This window comes from Artemia sp. Qi Xiang Cuo, chromosome 4 (assembly GCF_049724085.1).
Source record: "Artemia sp. Qi Xiang Cuo chromosome 4, ASM4972408v1, whole genome shotgun sequence".
NCBI classification, from domain to species: domain Eukaryota; kingdom Metazoa; phylum Arthropoda; class Branchiopoda; order Anostraca; family Artemiidae; genus Artemia; species Artemia sp. Qi Xiang Cuo.
This window is the reverse complement of record NC_142797.1, coordinates 59892998-59912483: the sequence shown is the minus strand read 5'-3', so window position 1 is coordinate 59912483 and position 19486 is coordinate 59892998. Positions and strand designations below refer to the sequence as shown.

Below are 19486 nucleotides of genomic sequence, written 5' to 3'. Positions count from 1 at the left end.
ACTTATAGAAATTTTGAAAAAGAGCCTCAGATCCTCAAAAATAGTATCAAACCAGAATGAAAAGTGTGCCATTAGGATCAGCAGGATCTAAAACCCCACTCAAGAAAATTGTAAGCCTCCACCTTGAACAACAAGGAAAATCACTTCTTTGTATGGGCAGCACTGATATGTCTCCTTTCAAAAAGAGCTGTTTAAGGACTTATTTGCGTTTTAACTTTATCTTTGCAGCAAGGGCGGATCCAGGATTTTTTTTCGGGGGGGGGGGGTCACTAATTTTTACTTTGTCGGGGGGGGCGATACTAATTTTTGACTCAGTTTTCGACTAATTTTACTGATTTTTACCTAGGTTTTACTAATTTTCGACTTATTTTCGACTCGGTCAAAAATTTCGGGGAGAGGGGGTTCAAACCGGGTAACCCGCCCCCCCCCCCCTGGATACGGCCTTGCTTTGCAGGTCTTTTTGAAAATTTGACTTGATAATCCTATAAATAAGTGCCACAGGGCACCCAAAAATGGTATTTTCGGTGCCATTTCCGAAACGGAAAGGCTGGAAAGCCAGAAATTACGATCTTCGTGGTCAAAAATACAAAACCAAGGTTACGAATCCCTCATTTTGTATACTCCGCATCCCAGCCCTCTAAAGAATTTTCGTAATTCGTCTGTTGACTAGCAGAACTAGGCTAATTCTAGTAGATAGGCTGAAGCTAGGCAAGACTAGTGGCGTCAGTCCATGAAATTTAGAGGGTAAGTACTTTTCAATATCTAAGGTGGCGAAAAAGATGTATTTTTCAATTGTCCTGTGGGATAGCGGTTGGGGTGGGATGATACAAGATACAACATTAAACAAATATCACTCTTTTCTAGATGTTGACTACAGAAGGCATTTTGATGTCAAGATTCAAGTTTCGAGTTTCAACGCTTATCTGAAAGATGGCAAATGACAATATCTAATAAAAAAAGATGAACACTTCAGTCAAAACAGTGTCTTACCTTCTTAGAGAGAATATTTTGACAGAAATCATTGAACGTTAGTAGCTCATTGTTGTTCGCAATAACAGCGGTTCCATCCAGAGTAACATTTGCCAGTTGATGGAGAAGCTCTGTGTTGATCTCCTTCAAACGAATAAATTAATACATTTGGTTCTGTATAAAAAGAAGGTAAGTTAGACTAATAAAAGTGGCATTAATACTATGTTTTGGAGAGCCTACATTGTTCAACCCATATACTTCGTGCTACCCTGTTAAGCCTAAAAGGCTGGATTGGCGAAACGTTTGTCAATTAAAAAGAGCGAGTTACCGAGGAAAGGTTTAACCCCTCCCCCTCATATACGTAATAATTTCTGTTCGTTATAAGCTTTAATGTTGCTCCTTACTTTCAGTTGAAAAAAACTTGCTTTTTATTTTATTTCTGAACGTGTTTTAAGTAATACTGGGAAATCCGGCTCCCCCTCCACGGAAAATCCCCTTCCCCCACGAAAAATTTATCCAATAGAAAGATCCTCTTACGTAACATCAATCTCGCCAGAAAAATATCCTGTGAAAAATGTCTGTATACTGCTAAAAATAGGCAAAGTTCACAGCTTGCAGCCCTTCCCCCGGGGACGGTGGGGGGTCAAATCATCCTCAAAGACATAGTTATTAGGTTTTTTGACTATGCTCAAAACATGGCTATCTCAAATTTTTGATCAATTGACTATGGGAAAAATGAGTGTGGGAGGGGGGCTAGCTTCCAATATTTTTGGTCACTTAACAAGGGCACTAGAAATTTTGATATCTGATCAAATGAGCCCTCTCCCAATCTTCTACGATCACTGGTTTTATACGATCCCCGCTGGAAAAAAAATAAATAAACACGCATCCGTGATGTTTCTTCTGGCAAAAAGAAAAAATTCCATATTTTTGTACGTAGGAACTTGAAAATCTACAGCAGGGTTCTCTGATATGCTGAATCTGATGATGTAATTTTCATTAAGATCAATTGGTGTTTTGGGGGGGAGTTTCCATCCTTTTTCAAAAATTAGGCAAAATTTTCTCAGGCTTGTAACTTTTGATTCGTAACATTAAATTAGATGAATTGTACATATTTTTGAATAAGCATCAAAATTCAATTCTTTTGATGTATCTGTTGTAATCTAGGCTCTGTTTCTTAGAGTTTCGGCTACTGTTGAGCAGCAGAGCTTCTTACTTACAGTTCGTTTTCACGAACTGTTTGATTTATCAGGAAGTGAATTGGGCCATAAGCATTTCAGCTGATTCATCTGATGGAAACTTTCTAAATTGGTTTTCAACTGGATTTTACAGAGTTGCGAGTCATCGATTGATTCATAGACGATGCGCTGAATTTGAACTGTTCTGTGTCTACCAGCTTAGCTGGTGCATTACTAGCACTGAATTTTTGAAATTGGCAGTTTTCTAGGGCAGAACCTAACACCCAGGATAGTATTTACCGAACATATTCTCTTAATTTTCAATTTAATAAAATATATTAGATTCAATACAATTTGTGGTCAAATATGATTCTGAAGCAAAGGCGCTCCGAAAAACAGAGGAAGATTTGCTAGATGTGTTCCCGAGAAATTGCTTACGAATTGTTTTGGGTACTCGGTTGACTGACCGTATTCCAAACAGTAGGCTGTGCGAAAATTGTGGTACAACCCCGCTTTCTGGGGCTATAATGAGGGAAAGGTTGAAATGGCTAGGTCACGTTATAGGGGTAATGGATAACAGATTGCCGAAGATTGTCCATTTAGGCCAACGGTCTAGGGTTAAACGGAAAGCAAGTCGTCCGCTGTTGGGTTGGGAGGATGTCGTAAAGAAAGATTTAAGGGAAATGAGAAAATTCTGGGAAGGAGTAAAGAGGGAAGTTTTGAACAGATTAGGATGGAGGAGGAGCATGCGTAGTTGTGTTGGCATCAGGTGAGTTATTAGTAGAAGTATTAGTATTAGTAATACAATTTATAGGATATGTTGTTCAAGATAAAATTCTAGTTTTAAAGGATTTAAAATCATCAAGATTCTTATGCGCTTAATTTGTGTTTATACTCCAAAAGATGATATATTGACACATTTGTTCTGCGGAAAAAAAACTTTGAAAGGAATTTCTATTTTTAGCTTTTATACTTCATTTAACATAAAAAAAAACACAAATTTAAATCATTACGGAAAAAAAATTGTTATAGGGATTGCAAGTTTTCTTTTTTCTGGAAGAGGCTGGTGCTCACTATTTTAAACACAATTCTGTGTTAATTCATCAAAACTAAGTATGTATAGCTCCTGCAGTGCGCTTTCCAAAATTTAATATACAGTCTGGCTTCCAAGCACAATCTTAGAGATGAAACTAGTCTCCGAGTCCCCCTCAAACATTTTTTGGTAAAATCCCTTTATATAGGCCTTTCTAAAAAGTCAAGTTTGGTTAATGCTAATGAAATAAATAAAGTATGATGACTAAATAATCGTTTAGAAACAAATTTGGGCTATATATTTGCACATTAGAGGGAGTGGGGGCAAAGCATTGCAAATATTAAATACGTAAACTAACCTAGGTACCTTTTTCCCCATCTAAACTCCGAAAACCAACACTTTAAATATCTTAAAACCACGCAAAACAAAGTATTTCTCTCGGCGGTGAGTTTAATCGTATTTTAGAAACGGGTTTTTTCAAAGCGTCTCTGCCTTTTGAATTTATCATATCTTGTAGAACTTCTTGAAAGAGGCCAATATAAGGGATAGTACCAGATTTTTTGCTATTAGAGTGACAGTAAAACATGAATAACACGCGGAAGGAGTTAGGCAATTTAGGTAATATTTAATTTGAAAAACAAACAAAAAACAGCTACTTACATCAACTGTATTCCCAAAAAGTCGAACATTGTCATGAGAGTTAAAAACACCACCAATCCTAAAATGTCTTTTAGTGTTTGCGACTAAAGACACAAAATACAGTAAAAGAACACTTCGCCACATCTTGTAAATTTAAGAAAGGGACTCTCCTGTTCTGGAGATGTTTGCTTCCTCAAGATCGCAAATGGGAAACTATTGATCTAGTTTGGTCAAGCGCTCTTTTGGTAAGAGAAATTAGCACCCTAGGTAAGCGAATAATTTTCCTTTAATGTAAACTAAAGAGAAATCGCTATATTCATATCGATGGGGCCAAACGTGTGGATTATATGTTACAGAGGACATATTTTTCATTATCTGATTCTTTATCCCCCAATGACACTTAATTGAGCTAGTTTACTTGCAAATTGTATTACCATAGACTTGTGTCAAGAATGACAGGAACTGCAGTGTCGAATCCAAATCTTGTATGGACTCGAATTGATCCCAAACTAAATTGGCTAGTATATGCTTATTCTTCCGCGTGAATTTCTTTTAAGTGTGGCAGTAACTATGCTAAGCAACTGAAATAATTTATTTTAATCTAATTTTGAGAGTAGAATTTTGTAGAATATTGAGAACTTCGGACGGTTTGTTTAATTTGTATATTACTCGAAAATGGTACTGGATGGGAAGTCCTTTAATCAGAGAAGAAGAAATTAGTAAACTGAGAATTTTTTTGGAAATAATGGGAAGTGGACAGAAGAGAACCTGACAAACATAAGGAAAAGCTCTGGTAAAAGAAACTACTTTTCAAAAAGTCAAAATAAGTCTTAGGCATCTTTCATTCCTGTCTATCTCTTTTCCAGACGCCACGCTATAGCGTTGCCTAGAGTAAAGAGCCATAAGGCTTCAACATTTTGTTACTATTATTTTTCCCCAGACGTACTTCATATGGAAAAAATGGTCATATAAACATCGGAGGGGGCTCATTCGATTAAAATTTGAAGTTTTAGTGTCCTGTTTAAGAGTAAAAAGTGATCGGAAGGCAACCATCCCCCACGCCCCTTTTACCCCAAATGTATCCGATCAAAATTTTGAGATAGCCATTTTACTGAAAATAGTCCAAAGATTTAATTACTATAACTCCGGGTTGACAAAACCCCCAAAGCCCCCGGGCTAGAGGCTATAAGTTACGCAAGTTGTCCATTGTTAATATATAAGGTCTTTATGGAAAGGGTGGCCGAATAAACAATAGAAGAGGCTCATTCGATTTGAAATCGAAACTTCTAGCTCCCTTTTTAAGAATCAAAAGTGATCAGAGGGTAACCAGTCTCACCCCTCACCCTTTCTTCCCCAAATGCTTCGAATCAAAATTTTAAGATGCCCATTTTGTTCAAAATAGTCCAACAGTTAAAAAGCTATCCTTCCGGGTTTGATAATCTCTCCCAGCCTCCAGGGTGAGGAGTATAAGTTATCTAAGTTGCTCATTGTAAACATAAAAGGTTTTTATGGAAGGGATGGTCGTATAAATTTCGGGAGGGGCTCAACTCTATTAAAAATCAGAAGCTGTAGTGTTTTTTTTTAAGAGTAAAAAAATGATCGAAGACAACCAGCTCCCCCACCATGCCCTTTTTTCCCAAAATTCATCAGGTCAAAATTTTGAGATAACAATTTTGTTCAGAATAGTCCAAGGAGAAAATAACTACCCATTCAGAGGTTGATAGAACCCCCAACAGTCCCAGGGGCAAGGACAATAAGTTATGCAAGTTGCCCATTGTTAACATTTTCAAGAAAGGTGTAACCCTATAAACTTTCGAGGGGGCTCAATCGATTGGAAATCGAGAGGTTCTAATTCTCTTATCAAGCGTCCGAAGTGATCAAAGGACAACTTATCCCCCCTATCATAATACCCAAATTTTTTTGATCAAAATTTTCAGATAGTCATTTTGTTCAAAATAGTACAAAGGTCAAATAACTACGCTTCTAGGTTTGATACCCCTCCCCAGCCCCTTGGTGGAAGGGCTTTAAGTTATGCAAGCTGCTTATTGTTAATACATAAGGTTTTATGGAAGGGGTGGTCGTATAAAGTATGGAGAAGGCTTATTCGATTTGAAATCGAAAATTTTAGTACCGTTTTAAGAGTCAAAAGTGATCGTAAGGCAACCGGTCCCAAAGTCACCGGATCAAGATTTTGATATAGCAATTTTGTTCAACATAGTTGAAAAACCTGATAACAACGTATTTCAGGACGACTTAATCCCCCACAGTCCCCAGAGGAAGGGCTGCAAGTTATGAACTTTGCCCATTGTTTACCTATAGTATTGGTTATTGTATTGGGAAGTATACATACGTTTTCAGGGGGGATTTTTTTCTAGTGGGGATTGGGGACACGTGATTACGTGGGAGGATCTTTCCATTGAGGACTTTTTCATGAGAGAAGAGAATTTCCTTCATTTCCATGAAGGCGGTGCTGGATTTCCCAACATTATTTGAAATATAATCAGAAATTAATTTTTTTTAAATGCAACTGAAAGTTAGGAACAACATTAAAACTTAAAACAAACAGAAATTATTATATATATGAGGAGTTCGTCCCCTCCTCAATGCCTCTCTCTTTATGCTAAAGTATTTTTAAATTTCAAAAGAACTATTTATTCTAATTAAACGGCGTTTGTGATTCAGGGGTCATTCCTAAAGAATTTGAAGAAATTTCGAACTTTAGCGTAAAGAGCGGGGTATAGACGAGGAACGAACCTCCTCATATACGTAATAAAATTATACGAATACAGAAGTTCGTTACGTAAGTTATTTCGTAAGTTACGTATGTGTGTTACTAATAACAACGTTCGTAAATAAAATTAAAAGTTCTAGTGCCCTTTTTAAGCAACCAAAAAAAAATGGAGGACAACTAGACCCCCTCCCCCATCCCTTTTATCTCGAAATCGTCTGATGAAAATTTTGAGAAAGCCATTTAGCCAAAGAGAAGTAAAATTAATATGCAAATTTCGTTTTAATTATCCATGTACGGTGAACCAAAATCAAAAACTGTCTTAATTCAAAAATGTTCAGAAATTAAATAAAAAACAAGTATTATTTAAGTGAAAGTAAGGAGCGACATTACAACTTAAAACGAACAAAAATTATTCCGTATATGAAAGGGGCTGTCCCCTCCTCAACGCCTTTCTCTTTACGCTATAGCTTTTTATTGTTTTAAAAAGTAGAGTTGTGAGAAAGAGTCAAACTTTAGCGTAAAGAGCGAGGCCCTGAGGAGGGGACAGCCCCTTTTATATAAGGAATAATTTCTGTTTGTTTTAAGTTTTAATGTCGCTCCGTACTTTTAGTAAAAAAAAAATATTTAATTCAGAATAAGCTCGAGAAGTTTGGTGAATGTCCGATCTATGAAAACCAGTTTCATAGCCACAAAGACAAATAACGGGTGACAGACTGCATTGGACATGATTAATTTGGGCTATATATTTGGCATTAGGGGGAGGGTGAGGGTAAGGTTAGATTAGGTTAGGTTACTTTACCCCTACACTCCCCTGGTGTGTAAATATATAGCCGAAATTATTCTATTATATAAACTAAAGTATTATATTTTCATCATATTTTAGTATATTCCATTAAGGATTAACCGAACTCCACTCCTCGAATGTGTTTTAAATATTAGAAGAGTACCCGTTACACGAACATCAATATATCTTATTGCTTAAGTTGACACAATATCGCAGTTAATATCACTTTTTGCAGCGAAATAGTAGTTTTGTTGGAAATTTAAGAAAAATTATGTCGATTCTTGCGTAACAGGAACCTCGTGACGTGTCCTGTGGCCATAAATGCTTGATTTCACCTTGAACTATAGATTTGTCTGGACCTTCCACATTCACGGACCTTCAACTTTTATGAATACCTTCTCTTCCTCGAAAAATCTGTAAATCTTACCACCTGTCCACTTTCAACATTATACCTTGCAATAACGAATCTATACTTTTTATTGCCTCACGGATTTAATTTGGTAAGAGAAAAAAGTCCATAAAGTGGCCACGCAAAGTGCCAAAATTGTATTTATATTGCTACAATTTTACAGGAGCTTTACTGATTTGAGCAATGAAAAATGTCGATTTTATCCTTAAAATAGCCAGAAAAAAAGATCAGCCTATATATCCGGCAGTTTACAGCCTTTCCTTGTGGCCTATGAACTTTTGATATAAGAATCAATCTAGCAATGAAAAGAGTACTCTGATAAGGTTAAGGATAAATAAGCAGGGGCGTCCTGAGGCTCATTTTATTGGGGGGCGATCTTCGTAAATTTTACCGAATTCCTACCTGATTTATGCCGAATTTTCTGCAGAAATCAAGAATTTTGCTAAATTTCGGCTGATTTTGCAAAATTTTACCGAATTGCTACCTGATTCGGCGAAAATTTTACCGAATTCCAACAAAGTTGGGGGGGCGCTAGTTACTATAAAAAGTAACTGAATTTTTTGATCAAACCTCCGGTCCCTTTGCAGGAAGCCTTTCCACCAAAAAACTTTTTAACTTTGTCTTTCAATAGACAAAGCATCGCAGTTAAGAACATTGTGTGCTGCGAAATGGCAGTTTTGTTGCGAATCTAAGAAAATGATGTCAAAACTTGCGTAGTAGGAGCCTCGTGACGTTCCCCGTTGCTATAAATGCTGGAGTTCACTCGTGCAACCTTTTCAATTTCCAGAGAAAAGTGAAGTCAAACTCAAACCTTGGATAGCATAAAGAAAGTAAGACTCTTATCTCTTGTGGGAATATTCAAATGCATCGTCGGCAGGTTTCCTTGTCATTGAGTGAACATCTTGTTATGCTTAGCAATATCAATAAAACCAATGTCAACAAATAATGTCAATAAACACAATTTGTTGGGAATTCAATATTTCAATTTTGTCATTTGTTGATAGTAAGATTTAAGATATTTCTTTTTAGTAGTTTTAAATCATTCCTATGCGAGGCCTAGGAGTACTATCGGTCCGGCTGACTCTCCGTCTGGCTTCCTAAGCTAAAAAAGAATAGCTCAAGAGGTGGAAGCATTTGGCAAGGAACATAGTAATGAAGTATCTATGACAATCCCTTAAGATTATGCTTCATTTGTTGAATGATTTTATATTACATTTTATATTACATATATATATATATATATATATATATATATATATATATATATATATATATATATATATATATATATATATATATATATATATATATATATATATATCTTTTCTATTCAGGAATGGAGCTGCTTGACCCTTTATTCTTTATTAAATAATTTTAATAAAACCAAAAGGGACAAGTTCCTTTTACCCTGAGCATAATAGAGCGGCTAATTATAGACACAATATAAAAATGCCCAGATTTTAAACCATATTAAATTTTAAAAAATAAGCTTTTTCAAGTGAAAGTAGGGAGCAACATTAAAACTTTAAACGAACAGAAATTATTACGCATATAAGGGGGTTGCCCCTCCTCAACAACTCGCTCTTTACGCTTAAGTTTTCTAGTACTTAAAAAAAACTTTTTTATTTTTATAATTAAATGAGCTTATCGTTTCAGGAGTTGCTTTAAAGAAATGGGACAGAATTCAAACTTTAGCGTAAACAGCGAGGTGTTGAGGAGTAGCATCCCCCTCATATATGTAATAATTTCTGTTAGTTTTAAGTTTTAATGTTGCTCCTAACTCTCACTTGAAACAACTTGCTTTTTTATTTAGTTTCAGGTCATTTTTTAAATAACGCAAGGAAATTTGGCAACACCTCCACGGAAAACTTCCTCCTCCCCACAGATTTATTCTCTAGACAATTCGATCCTTGGGAAAATTTTTCCCAGGCAATTACCCTTAAAAATTTACCCAGAAAAATTCAACCCCTGGAAACTTCCCTCCCCATGGAAAATTATCACCGAGGAAAATCCCACCAGCAGAAAATTCCCCCCATGCACCCGAAAAATATATGCATGCTTATCAAAAAAATATATGCATGCATATAAAAAAAAATATATGCATGCTTATCAATATGCAAGCTTTAAAAAAAAAATACTATACGTAAACAATGGGCAAATTTTGTCTCTTAAAGACCTTTCCCCAAGGACTGTAGGGGGTCATAATATCTCCAAAGGCATAATTATTCGGCCTTTCAACTATGCTGAACAAAATGGTCATCTAAAAATTTGATCGGACGATTTTGAGAAAAAAGGGGCTTGGGAGGGGGCCTAGTTCCCCTCAAATTTTATTAGTCACTTAAAAAGGGCACTAGAACTTTTGATTTCCGTTCGAATGTGCTCTCTCCCGGTATTCTAGGATCACTGGGTCGATGCGATGACCCCTAGGAAAAAAATTAAATAAACACGCATCCGTGATCTTTCTTCTGGCAAAAAATACAAAATTCCACATTTTTGCAGGTGCGAGCTTGAAACCTCTACAGCAGGGTTCTCTGATACGCTGAATCTGATGGTGGAATTTTTATTAAGAGTCTATGACATTTAGGGGGTGTTACCCTCTTTTTTGAAAATTCTGCAAATTTTTGCAGGCTTGTAACCTTTGATGGGTTAGACTAAACTTAATAAAACTTATATATTTAAAATCAGCATAAACATCCAATTCTTTTTATGTATTCATTGGTATTAAAACTCCGTATTTTACAGTTTCGGTTACTATTGAGCAGGGTCGCTCCTTACTTACAGTTGGTTATCACAAACTGTTTGATAGTAACTATTTAGAAGAGGCTTTTCACTTGAGTCACCTTTATAGATACTGTTCCCGGGACTCCTTAATGACGGGGTTTAAGTTATATAAGTACTGCCATATTTAAGGAAAAGTAAAGGGATACGAAATCCTAGCTAATCCTAAAATATTTACCTGAGTTTCAAAAATATTAAATATAAATTTTATTTTTGGTACTACTGTGGGGGTCTACATCTCCAACCACCATGGTGGCCCCTGTGCTAGGAAGCCATGGTGGCCCCTGGCTTTCCTAGATCAGGAAAGCCAGAGGTCTCTCGACGAATTTAATATGTGTCGTAGGTTCAGTTTTTTTAAGTTGTAATTTTGACGAGTTAGAGGTCTAGATTCACTTACTGTCATCTGGTTACACCACCGACCAAGTCACAGGGACCAATTCATCTTATGATCTAAGTGATTAATTACTATTTTGCGACAAAATTCACCTATAAAACTTGAACGGAAGAAGATGAATTAAGTTCATGCACTGTGGAATAGGAAAATTTCAATGGTAAAATTAAACAAAAAATGTTTTCTAAAAATATGCTAATAATTTTGGTTACAGAGTCACATCATTGACCCCCATTCTAAGTCAAATAACCGGTGACACCAGAACTCGAACTCCCGAAACCAGGACTTTTTTAATCTTTTTTTCTCAATAAATTCATATTAACGTAAAGAAAAACTTGCAAAAAATTATACTGTACCCAGACAAAAGAAGAGGCAGCGTTCTCCCTCTGGTGGTCAACAGATTCATATAAATATAGGAAATAGCTCCGAAAATCTAACGACAGCCAGGTCAGGGAGAAGTAAGTTGTTCCAACATCTTTTTATTTCAGTGACACCAGGAGCAACTAACTGAGGGCAACTAACGCCCCTCTCACGCCCAACTTTTCCCAAAACCCATCCAATCAAAATTTTTAGATACCCATTTTGTTCAACGTTTCTTGAAAGTTTCAGAAATTAGGTGTTTAAGGATGACAATATTTTTTGAAATGATTTTCCCAAAAAAAATCGGAAACGTATCAAAATTTGTTTCTATGCATTTTTGTTACGTTTTGAAGTCATATTTTTTTTTATTGGCGTCAATTCTGTCATTTTTTCTCCTGCTTTTTAAATTTTAAAAAAAAGAAGTCTAAAAGAAGCTTAATCATATCGATGCGTCAAACATTTTATTTTCTTCTGAATCACTATACGTGACAGGCGTACATAAACCTAATAGATTTTAGTTTTTAGGCAAGGGTACGCCCAAGCCGAAAAAACATAAATTGGCTGTTAACTAAAGATAGACAAAGAACGTGAATGTCTCTGCCAAACATTCGGAGAAAAAGTTGGCTGGAAAATGACCATGTGGTTTGTTGCTTTCCAGGATCTAGTTGGATAGGGTCCAATAGCCTTGGTAAATTTATAAATAATATTTACATACAAAACCCCCGTGTTTTGAAGGAAGACGTCACGTGAAACAAACAGCGCCGAAGGGCTAAATAAAACTACAATAGTTCGACGTTATTGAAAAACAAAGGAAAAGATTGAAGGAGGTGAAACACGCTGGGAAAACAAAGATAGTTCAAAACTAGATTTTTTTCTTTCCCAACTCCATTTTCCGATGATTGTCACGCCCAAGCATGAGCTCAAGTTTTAAATCGAAATTTCCAGATGGAAAAAAGCTCAAAAATGTAAGTTTGAGTTATTTTCCGCTTTTTACTACAAAGTTGACTCTTGCTATACTTTTTAAATTCCCAAATTATGACTGAAAGTCTCAGGTTTCCAAGGGGATGCAATCCAATATTTTTAATGGAACACGATCCAAAAGCCTTAATTTATTTATATAATAATTTTCTCATTCAAAATTTCAGAATCAAACATTTAAACAATAAATACCGACAACCCTTGGACTTACTTTGGATTTGCGGAAATAAATGAACAAATTACCAAAGGACAAATGAACGCAAATAGTTTAGTGTCATTTGACAACAATTTAATATACAATAGGAACTGAAAACACATGGCTTGCTGGAGAACTAAAAAAGTTACTAACCTCTTTAGTAACCGAAGAAAATGGTATACCTGGATATCATATCTGGATGTAGAATTTTCCAAAAATTTCAGCTTCTGCTGCTTTGCACCCTTTACTACAAAGTTGATTTTTACCTTTTTTTGATTCTCAACTTTTTATATTATGAAAAGACCTATCCTATCTAATTACTATAGGAACATATCGATACAGAAGCTCAGAAAGTTTTTTTTAGTAAGGTTATATAGGTCCGAATTATGAATTTATATTATATAACTCTTTTTTGAGATGAAACCACTTTGGACTTTTTTTTAATCCTTGCTTAAATGTTAACTTACTATTGATCGTTCAAGTCAGAAATAAATTTTGAACCCCTTTCTACGTTTGGATAATGTACTAAAAGTTAACTATAGTTTAATTACAGTCAACTTCAAGCGTTTTACCCGCCATACTTCAAGCTACTCTGGATGCTTCACCCCCGAACCCTAGTTGACTTTTTTAAACTTCTGTCAATGAGTAGGGTCAGTGCACAGCCAGTTAAGGATATTGTGGATTTCACTAATGGAATTCAAAATATTTGATATAGGCGTTCTTAGGGGTATTTAGAAAGGATTCCATTTAAGTTCCTCTGAAAGGTTTGACTGAGAATCTGGCAATAGCCTTACTGACAAAGAAGTAGACTTTCGACGTTTGGACCTTGCTAGAACTTGACTGTAGTCGATTAAACTACAGCCAACTACTGTAGATTAGGGTCCGAACGCGCTCTCTGTAAAATACTGACTATGCTCGTTGATGGGCCTTACCTTACAAGGACAAATGAACTGATTTGTCTTATACCTAAATAATATTTGGAATGCGTATTCTCGATGACCATACCATATTGAATTTTTTGGCTAAGAAATGGCGAAGATATATAATTGCAAAAACGAAACGTTCGTACTATCTCAAAGAGCATTCTCGACAATAACACATATTCAAAATAAGGCGTTACTTGTTTATTTTATCAATGCAACTCTGTAAAGCAGTGGTTGTCTCTTAGCATGAGGTTACGACAAATGACGGCTGACGTTCACCTTCTTCTTTCTCTACGTCAATACATCAGTCTCTATTTCACAATTAACCCACTCATTAGAATCAAGTGGATTTCTTAAGTACTAGCAGTAATAGTACCGTGATGGCAAACCTATGGCACATGTGATAGAGGTGACAAGTGAGTTTACTTTGGGTGACACATGTCGACAGCGACAAAATCACGTTTATGCTCATCTGTCAAACGAAAAAAAAAAGTTTTATTGAAAATTAAAATAGATATAACGTGCATATTTTCGATGTACTATTTGGACTCGTGTGTTCGTCACACGTGTGTTCTTTTTTTTGGAGTCATGTCGCTTTAACCTTAGCAAACAAAAAGCCATTATTTTGCAATTCTTGTACCAAAATGATTATCATCGCTTTTTCCTTAATGTACATTCCTTTCATGTTTCGGTTCTATTATTCAATTGGGTGTAAGGCTACCCTAATTCTGGCTTACATGCAGTTTTCACCCGCCTGGTTGTGAGTGTCAAGCAAAAAAAAATAATTCAAAACTCTAGCCTACGAATGTATCGGGCAAAAAAAACTATATTCTTGTCTACGAATCTGGTGAACAAAAATAAAAAAAAATGCGTTCAAAATTTTCTATGTGACACGCCACATTGGTTACCTCATTTTTTTCGTTCTTTTTCTTATTTGCTGCGAAGCTTAAAGGTTTACTGTAATTATAGTTGAGGTTCTTTCTCCTCTAATTTCTTACCTTTTTTTCTCTCTCCGTACTTTTCTTATTTCTTTCGTTGCTTTTGGGTATGGATAGGGTGCAAAAAAATTAATTTTCAAATTCCGTTTTCCCAATGTTAGAGATTGATGAGACCATGTGGTTCATCAAGACTTATTTGTGACTTTCTTGTTTTAGTTCTCTTTTCTTAATTTTCTTTTCTTCTTCTGCCCACAACTCTTTCTTATTTTTGTTCATGGATAGGATTCAAAAACTAAATTCCTAAAATTCTGTTTTCTCTATGTTATGGGATATAGGCTGATTAGCCATAAAGAGATTGTGAAAACCTTAAGTTTATATTACGATCATTTACGATTATATTGCTTCAAGATTAATGACGGACGTTGAACGAAGAACTGAGCAATCACCACAGAGAGAACTTGCAGACTCAATCGCCAAGTATGCACCATTGGATGACTTGAGAATCCTCATAGCAGGTGGAGCCAGGCCAAATGACCCCGTAACACAGGTAATCCACAATATATGCGTAATTTGAGCTTTAATTAAGGGGAGGGTGTAAAGACATGAATTATTATCGGTGATATTAGCCGGTGACTTTGCGGGCTAGTTCTGTCAGCTCAGATTTCTTTTTTACGGGAGGTTAAGTGGTTTCTAAGCCAGTAGATCCCTTGGATCTTGATCTTGCAGCCAGACCAGGCTTTTTTCCACCTCCACTGACGTTTGAAATTCAGATTTTACTTGGGGATTTGTTTAACCGTAAGCATCCCAGAATGAATACCCTTGGATACGTCCATATGGCAGATTTTAAGCTGACTCCTGAGATGGATCCCATTGGGTACGCCCTTATGGCAGCTTTTAGGCTTTGGCTCCTGAAATGACAAATTTAGCAATACCATTCTGGTAGATACAGAATAAAACTTTTATTTATACTTGACAGCACCATTTTTATTTTTGCTTCAAGCTTCCCAATTCTTAAACATAATCTTGCATTCAGACTAAGGTAAGACGTATTTGTGGTCCTAATTCTCAAATTTACTTCCTCATTTATTGCATTTAGAATTCAATACTAGTCTAATTATCAGTGAAATTTTAATACTTAAAGAAACACAAAACCTCTAGTCGAAAATAAAGTACTTGTTTTTTATTTCCGACTATATTACATTACTGATCATATTCAAAGGATACAGCATTTAGCCTAAACATTCTTCCGTCTTTCCTTTTCAGGTTTTCTACCGTGGACAGTTATACGAACTGTTTCAATAATTCTCCTTATAATAAGCCAGTGCCATGCTTTGGATAGTCACACAGGAAAAGTAGGTGGTGAAACTTTCCAAGGGTCCAAATACTGGATTAGTAAAATGCAGTTTTCCTGAGGAGTCAAGGTCGAATACAAGTGTGTGTGCGTGTGTGTGTGTGTGTGTGCGTGTGTGTGTTTTTGTCAGAAAACAGCCTTATCTCTTTAGAATATTCAAAACTCTGTAAGTTATAAGTATTTTTTATCTTTTCATGGATGTGAGGGAGATTGATTTTTGTCCTCCCCTACAGGGCTCAAAATGCTCGAATTTGTGTAGTTCGGGAATCACTGAAACCGGTTCATAAATACGGCCTTGCAATTTTAAAAATTCCCTGCAACAGAGCTAGGGATTTTATTCCTAAGCCCGATTATTTATGGAGAGGGGAGAACTTACCATCTTCAAATAAAAAATTAGCTTTACATTCGTTTATTTTGAATTAACAGTAGGTACAGTCATATCAAAATATGCCTCAGTTCAAAAATCCAAAAGAGAAGAGGGTTTAGAAGAAAGAGGAGTATTTAGTATAAGGAAAGTTCAAATAAAAAAAAAAAAACTGTATTCAACCATATAACCAAAGACATTCCACCATTTAATAGAACTAACAGACTGAGATATACATCAGTTTTTAGAATCTTTAAAGGGGTCATCTAGTATTTCATAAATTTGATCGCGCTTGCCATCTATTGAGTGTCAAAAGCTTTATACAATTTTGTTTTGCTTCTCCTAGTTGCACAGTACTTCTGGTTTATGAACTTCATGATAAGCATCCGGCTTTCAACATCGCTACGATGCAAATGGCGCTGATTTACTGTATAAGATTGAGCTTATGGGAAATCATCGCCAGTGTTCCTTCTCCTTATTAAATAAAAAAACAAGTTTTTTTAACTGAAAGTAAGGAGCGACATTAAAACTTAGAACGAACAGAAATTATTCCGTATATGAAAGGGGCTATCCCCTCCTCAACGCCTCGCTCTTTACGCTAAAGTTTTTTATTGTTTTAAAAAATAAAGTTGTGTGACAGGACCAAACTTTAGCGTTAAGAGTGAGGCGTTGAGGAGGGGACAGCCCCTTTCATCTACGGAATAATTTCTGTTCGTTTTAAGTTTTAATGTCGCTCCTTACTTTCAGTTAAGAAAAAATTATTTTTTTAATTTAATTTTTGGACGTTTTTGAATTAATGCAGCTTTGATTTTGGCTCACCGTACATGAATAATTAGAATGAAATTTGCATATTAATTTTATTATTTTGGCTAAATGGCTTTCTCGAAATTTTGTTATGACGTAACTTACGAATTAACTTACGTAACTAACTTCTATATTTGTATGTTTTTATTACGTATATTAGGGAGTTCTATATGTTTACATATAGTATTGGTAAATGGGAAGTATACAGACGTTTCAGGAGGTATTTTTTGTCTGGTGGGGGGGGGCTCGGGGAAAGATCTATTCATGAAGGATGTTTCCGGGGGGACGGGAAATTTTTATGAAGGAGGCGCCAGAATTTTAAGCAGTATTTATAATATGATCAGGAATTAAAATAAAAAAAAACAAGTTTTTTTCAACTGAAAGTAAGGAGTAGTAGCGAAACTTAAAACGAACAGAAAATAATACGTATATGAGGGTTCGTCCCCTAGGTTAATTAGAATACAAAAGCCTTTTTAAAAGTTATAAAAAACTTTACCGTTACGAGTGAGGCATTGACGATGAGGTGCCCAAGCTAATTAACGGAATAATTCCTGTTTGTTTTAATTTTTGGCGTTACTCTTTACTGTCAGTTTAGAATACTTGTTTCTTTATTGAATTTCTTATCGTTTAAAAAATAGCGCTGGGAAATCCGTCGCCCCCTTCATAGAAATGTCCCTTCCCCCCGGAAACATAATTTATGGATAGATCCTTCCCCGAGCCCCCCTCCCCCCCACCAGAAAAAAAACTTCCTGAAACGTCTGTATAATTTCCATTTACCAATACTATATGTCAACAACCGGAAAAATTCATAACTTGCAGCCTCTCCCTCGGCAACTGTTGGGGATTAAGTCATCCTCAAAGACATATTTATTAGATTTTGGACAATGCTGAACAAAATGGCTATCTTAAAATTTTGATTGGGGGAATTCGGGAAAAAATGAGCGTGGGAGGGGGCCAGTTGCCCTCCAATTTTTTTGGTCACTTAAAAAGGGCACTACAACTTTTAATTTCTGTTCAGATGAGCCCTATCATGATATTCTAGGACTACTGGATTGATACGATCCCCCCTGGGAAAAAAAAAAAATAAATAAACTCGCATCCGTGATCTTTCTTCTGGCAAAAAATACAAAATTCCACATTTTTGTAGATAGCAGCTTGAAACTTCTATAGTAGGGTTCTCTAATACGCTGAATCTGATGGTGTGATTTTCATTAAAGTTCTATGACTTTTAGGGGTTGTTTTCCCATTTTTTCGAAAACAAGGCAAATTTTCTCAGGCGCGTAACTTTTGATAGGTAAGACTGAAATTGATGGAACTTATACATTTGAATTGAGCATAACATTTTGATTCTATCGAAGTATATCTTGGTATCCAACTTACGATTTTTAGAATTTTGGTTACTATTGAGCAGGGTTGCTCCTTACATACAGTTCGTTACCACGAACTGTTTGACTAATGTTTTCCATACCGAGTGGGGCGTATATTTGCTTGTTTTTGGAACTCCTGGGGCGTTTTTTCTTAGCAACCATCACTTAGTTACTAGTGATGGAAAAAGTTTAAAAAGCCGAAAAAATGTCAAAGGTAAGAAAATTAAAAATAGATTTAAAGAATAGGCAAAGGAATGCGAAATAAATCACGCAATCTAGAATATGTTTCTTTAAAATTTCTGTGTTTTAAAAATCCGAACTGATCAATTGACCTGCCATCTAGGTCAAGGTTTACGTCCATATGCAATGGATTTAACATTGGGTCTGAGCTTCATATCAGAGGAAGTAATGAGCAGATTTTCTAAATGCAACCAAAGTTGTGTAAATAGTGGACTGCAAAAATAATGACAAGAAGATATATTTTTAAATTCAAGTGAAGCATAAAGATAGAAGATTTAAAGTTGAATTTAAATATTCAAACCAAATTATTGAATCTTCTGAGTGGTCAGAAGATTTTCAAAGAGTGGTCATCTCTTTGAAAGGCTGTTATTCCTAAATTGCCATACCAAGACCGAATAGTATACATTTCAGTCTTTATTCTGTATAGAAACGCACTTGGAATTAGTCCCCGAAGCCGCGCCACGGCGAAATAACGACGGCTAATGTGTGGTTTAGTATCGGCGGCGGAAATTTTTTTGGCGGCGCGCCACGGTACGCCAATTTTTCTGATTAAAAATAATAATAAAATTACACTTCACCAAGCATGTTCAACCTCAATTTTAGTAAACATTTTTAAATGGTTGGCTAAGAACTTACAAGAACAACATGACAAAACAGGAATTTGTTGGGCCGGGCGGAAAGTGTTTATGTTCACCGTCGATCAGACCAAGTAGAATTCTCATTTTTAGCCACTAGACCCATGGAAACCTTTGTTCCTATAAAATCCCGTGTTTAGTTATTTTATTTTTGTTAATGATTTGGGCTAATGTGTGTATAACTTTCAAAGTTTGAAGTTCAAACATCTCCTCTTCATCAAATACATACGAAAAGGAAGTGAAAAAAAAACACAAACAAATAACAACATCGAAAAAACACTGTATACAAGTCAGATACCATGGCTTAACAACACCAACAATTTTAAATCAGCGGTTACATCACTTCAGTTACAATTGATGTAACAAAAGTGAGTTTGTCAACTCTGCCTGGAGCCATTGATCTTTTTGTAGTCACTAT

At 35.7% G+C, this 19486-nt stretch overlaps 2 protein-coding genes across 4 annotated transcripts in view; one reads left to right on the top strand and one right to left on the bottom strand.

Moving 5' to 3' along the window:
• The window catches only part of Nmdar1 (glutamate ionotropic receptor NMDA type subunit 1), a 239418-nt gene extending 235434 nt beyond the window's left edge, over positions 1-3984 (bottom strand). For both annotated transcript variants that reach the window (XM_089088460.1, XM_089088461.1), the window contains exons 1-2: positions 3841-3984; positions 991-1113 (exon numbers count right to left, since the gene is read on the bottom strand). In XM_089088460.1, coding sequence (XP_088944586.1) covers positions 991-1113; positions 3841-3963 — 246 coding nt within the window. In that variant the 5' untranslated portion in view covers positions 3964-3984. The remainder of the gene's footprint in view (positions 1-990; positions 1114-3840) is intronic.
• Positions 1026-19486, top strand: part of LOC148953288 (uncharacterized) — a 32141-nt gene continuing 13680 nt past the window's right edge. The window contains exons 1-2 of one of the 2 annotated variants that reach the window (XM_089088463.1): positions 1026-1158; positions 14716-14854. In XM_089088463.1, the coding sequence (XP_088944589.1) occupies positions 14720-14854 (135 nt within the window). In that variant the 5' untranslated portion in view covers positions 1026-1158; positions 14716-14719. Of the gene's footprint in view, positions 1159-8454; positions 8574-14715; positions 14855-19486 lie in introns of those variants that run through there. The other variant, XM_089088462.1, reaches the window with a different exon arrangement.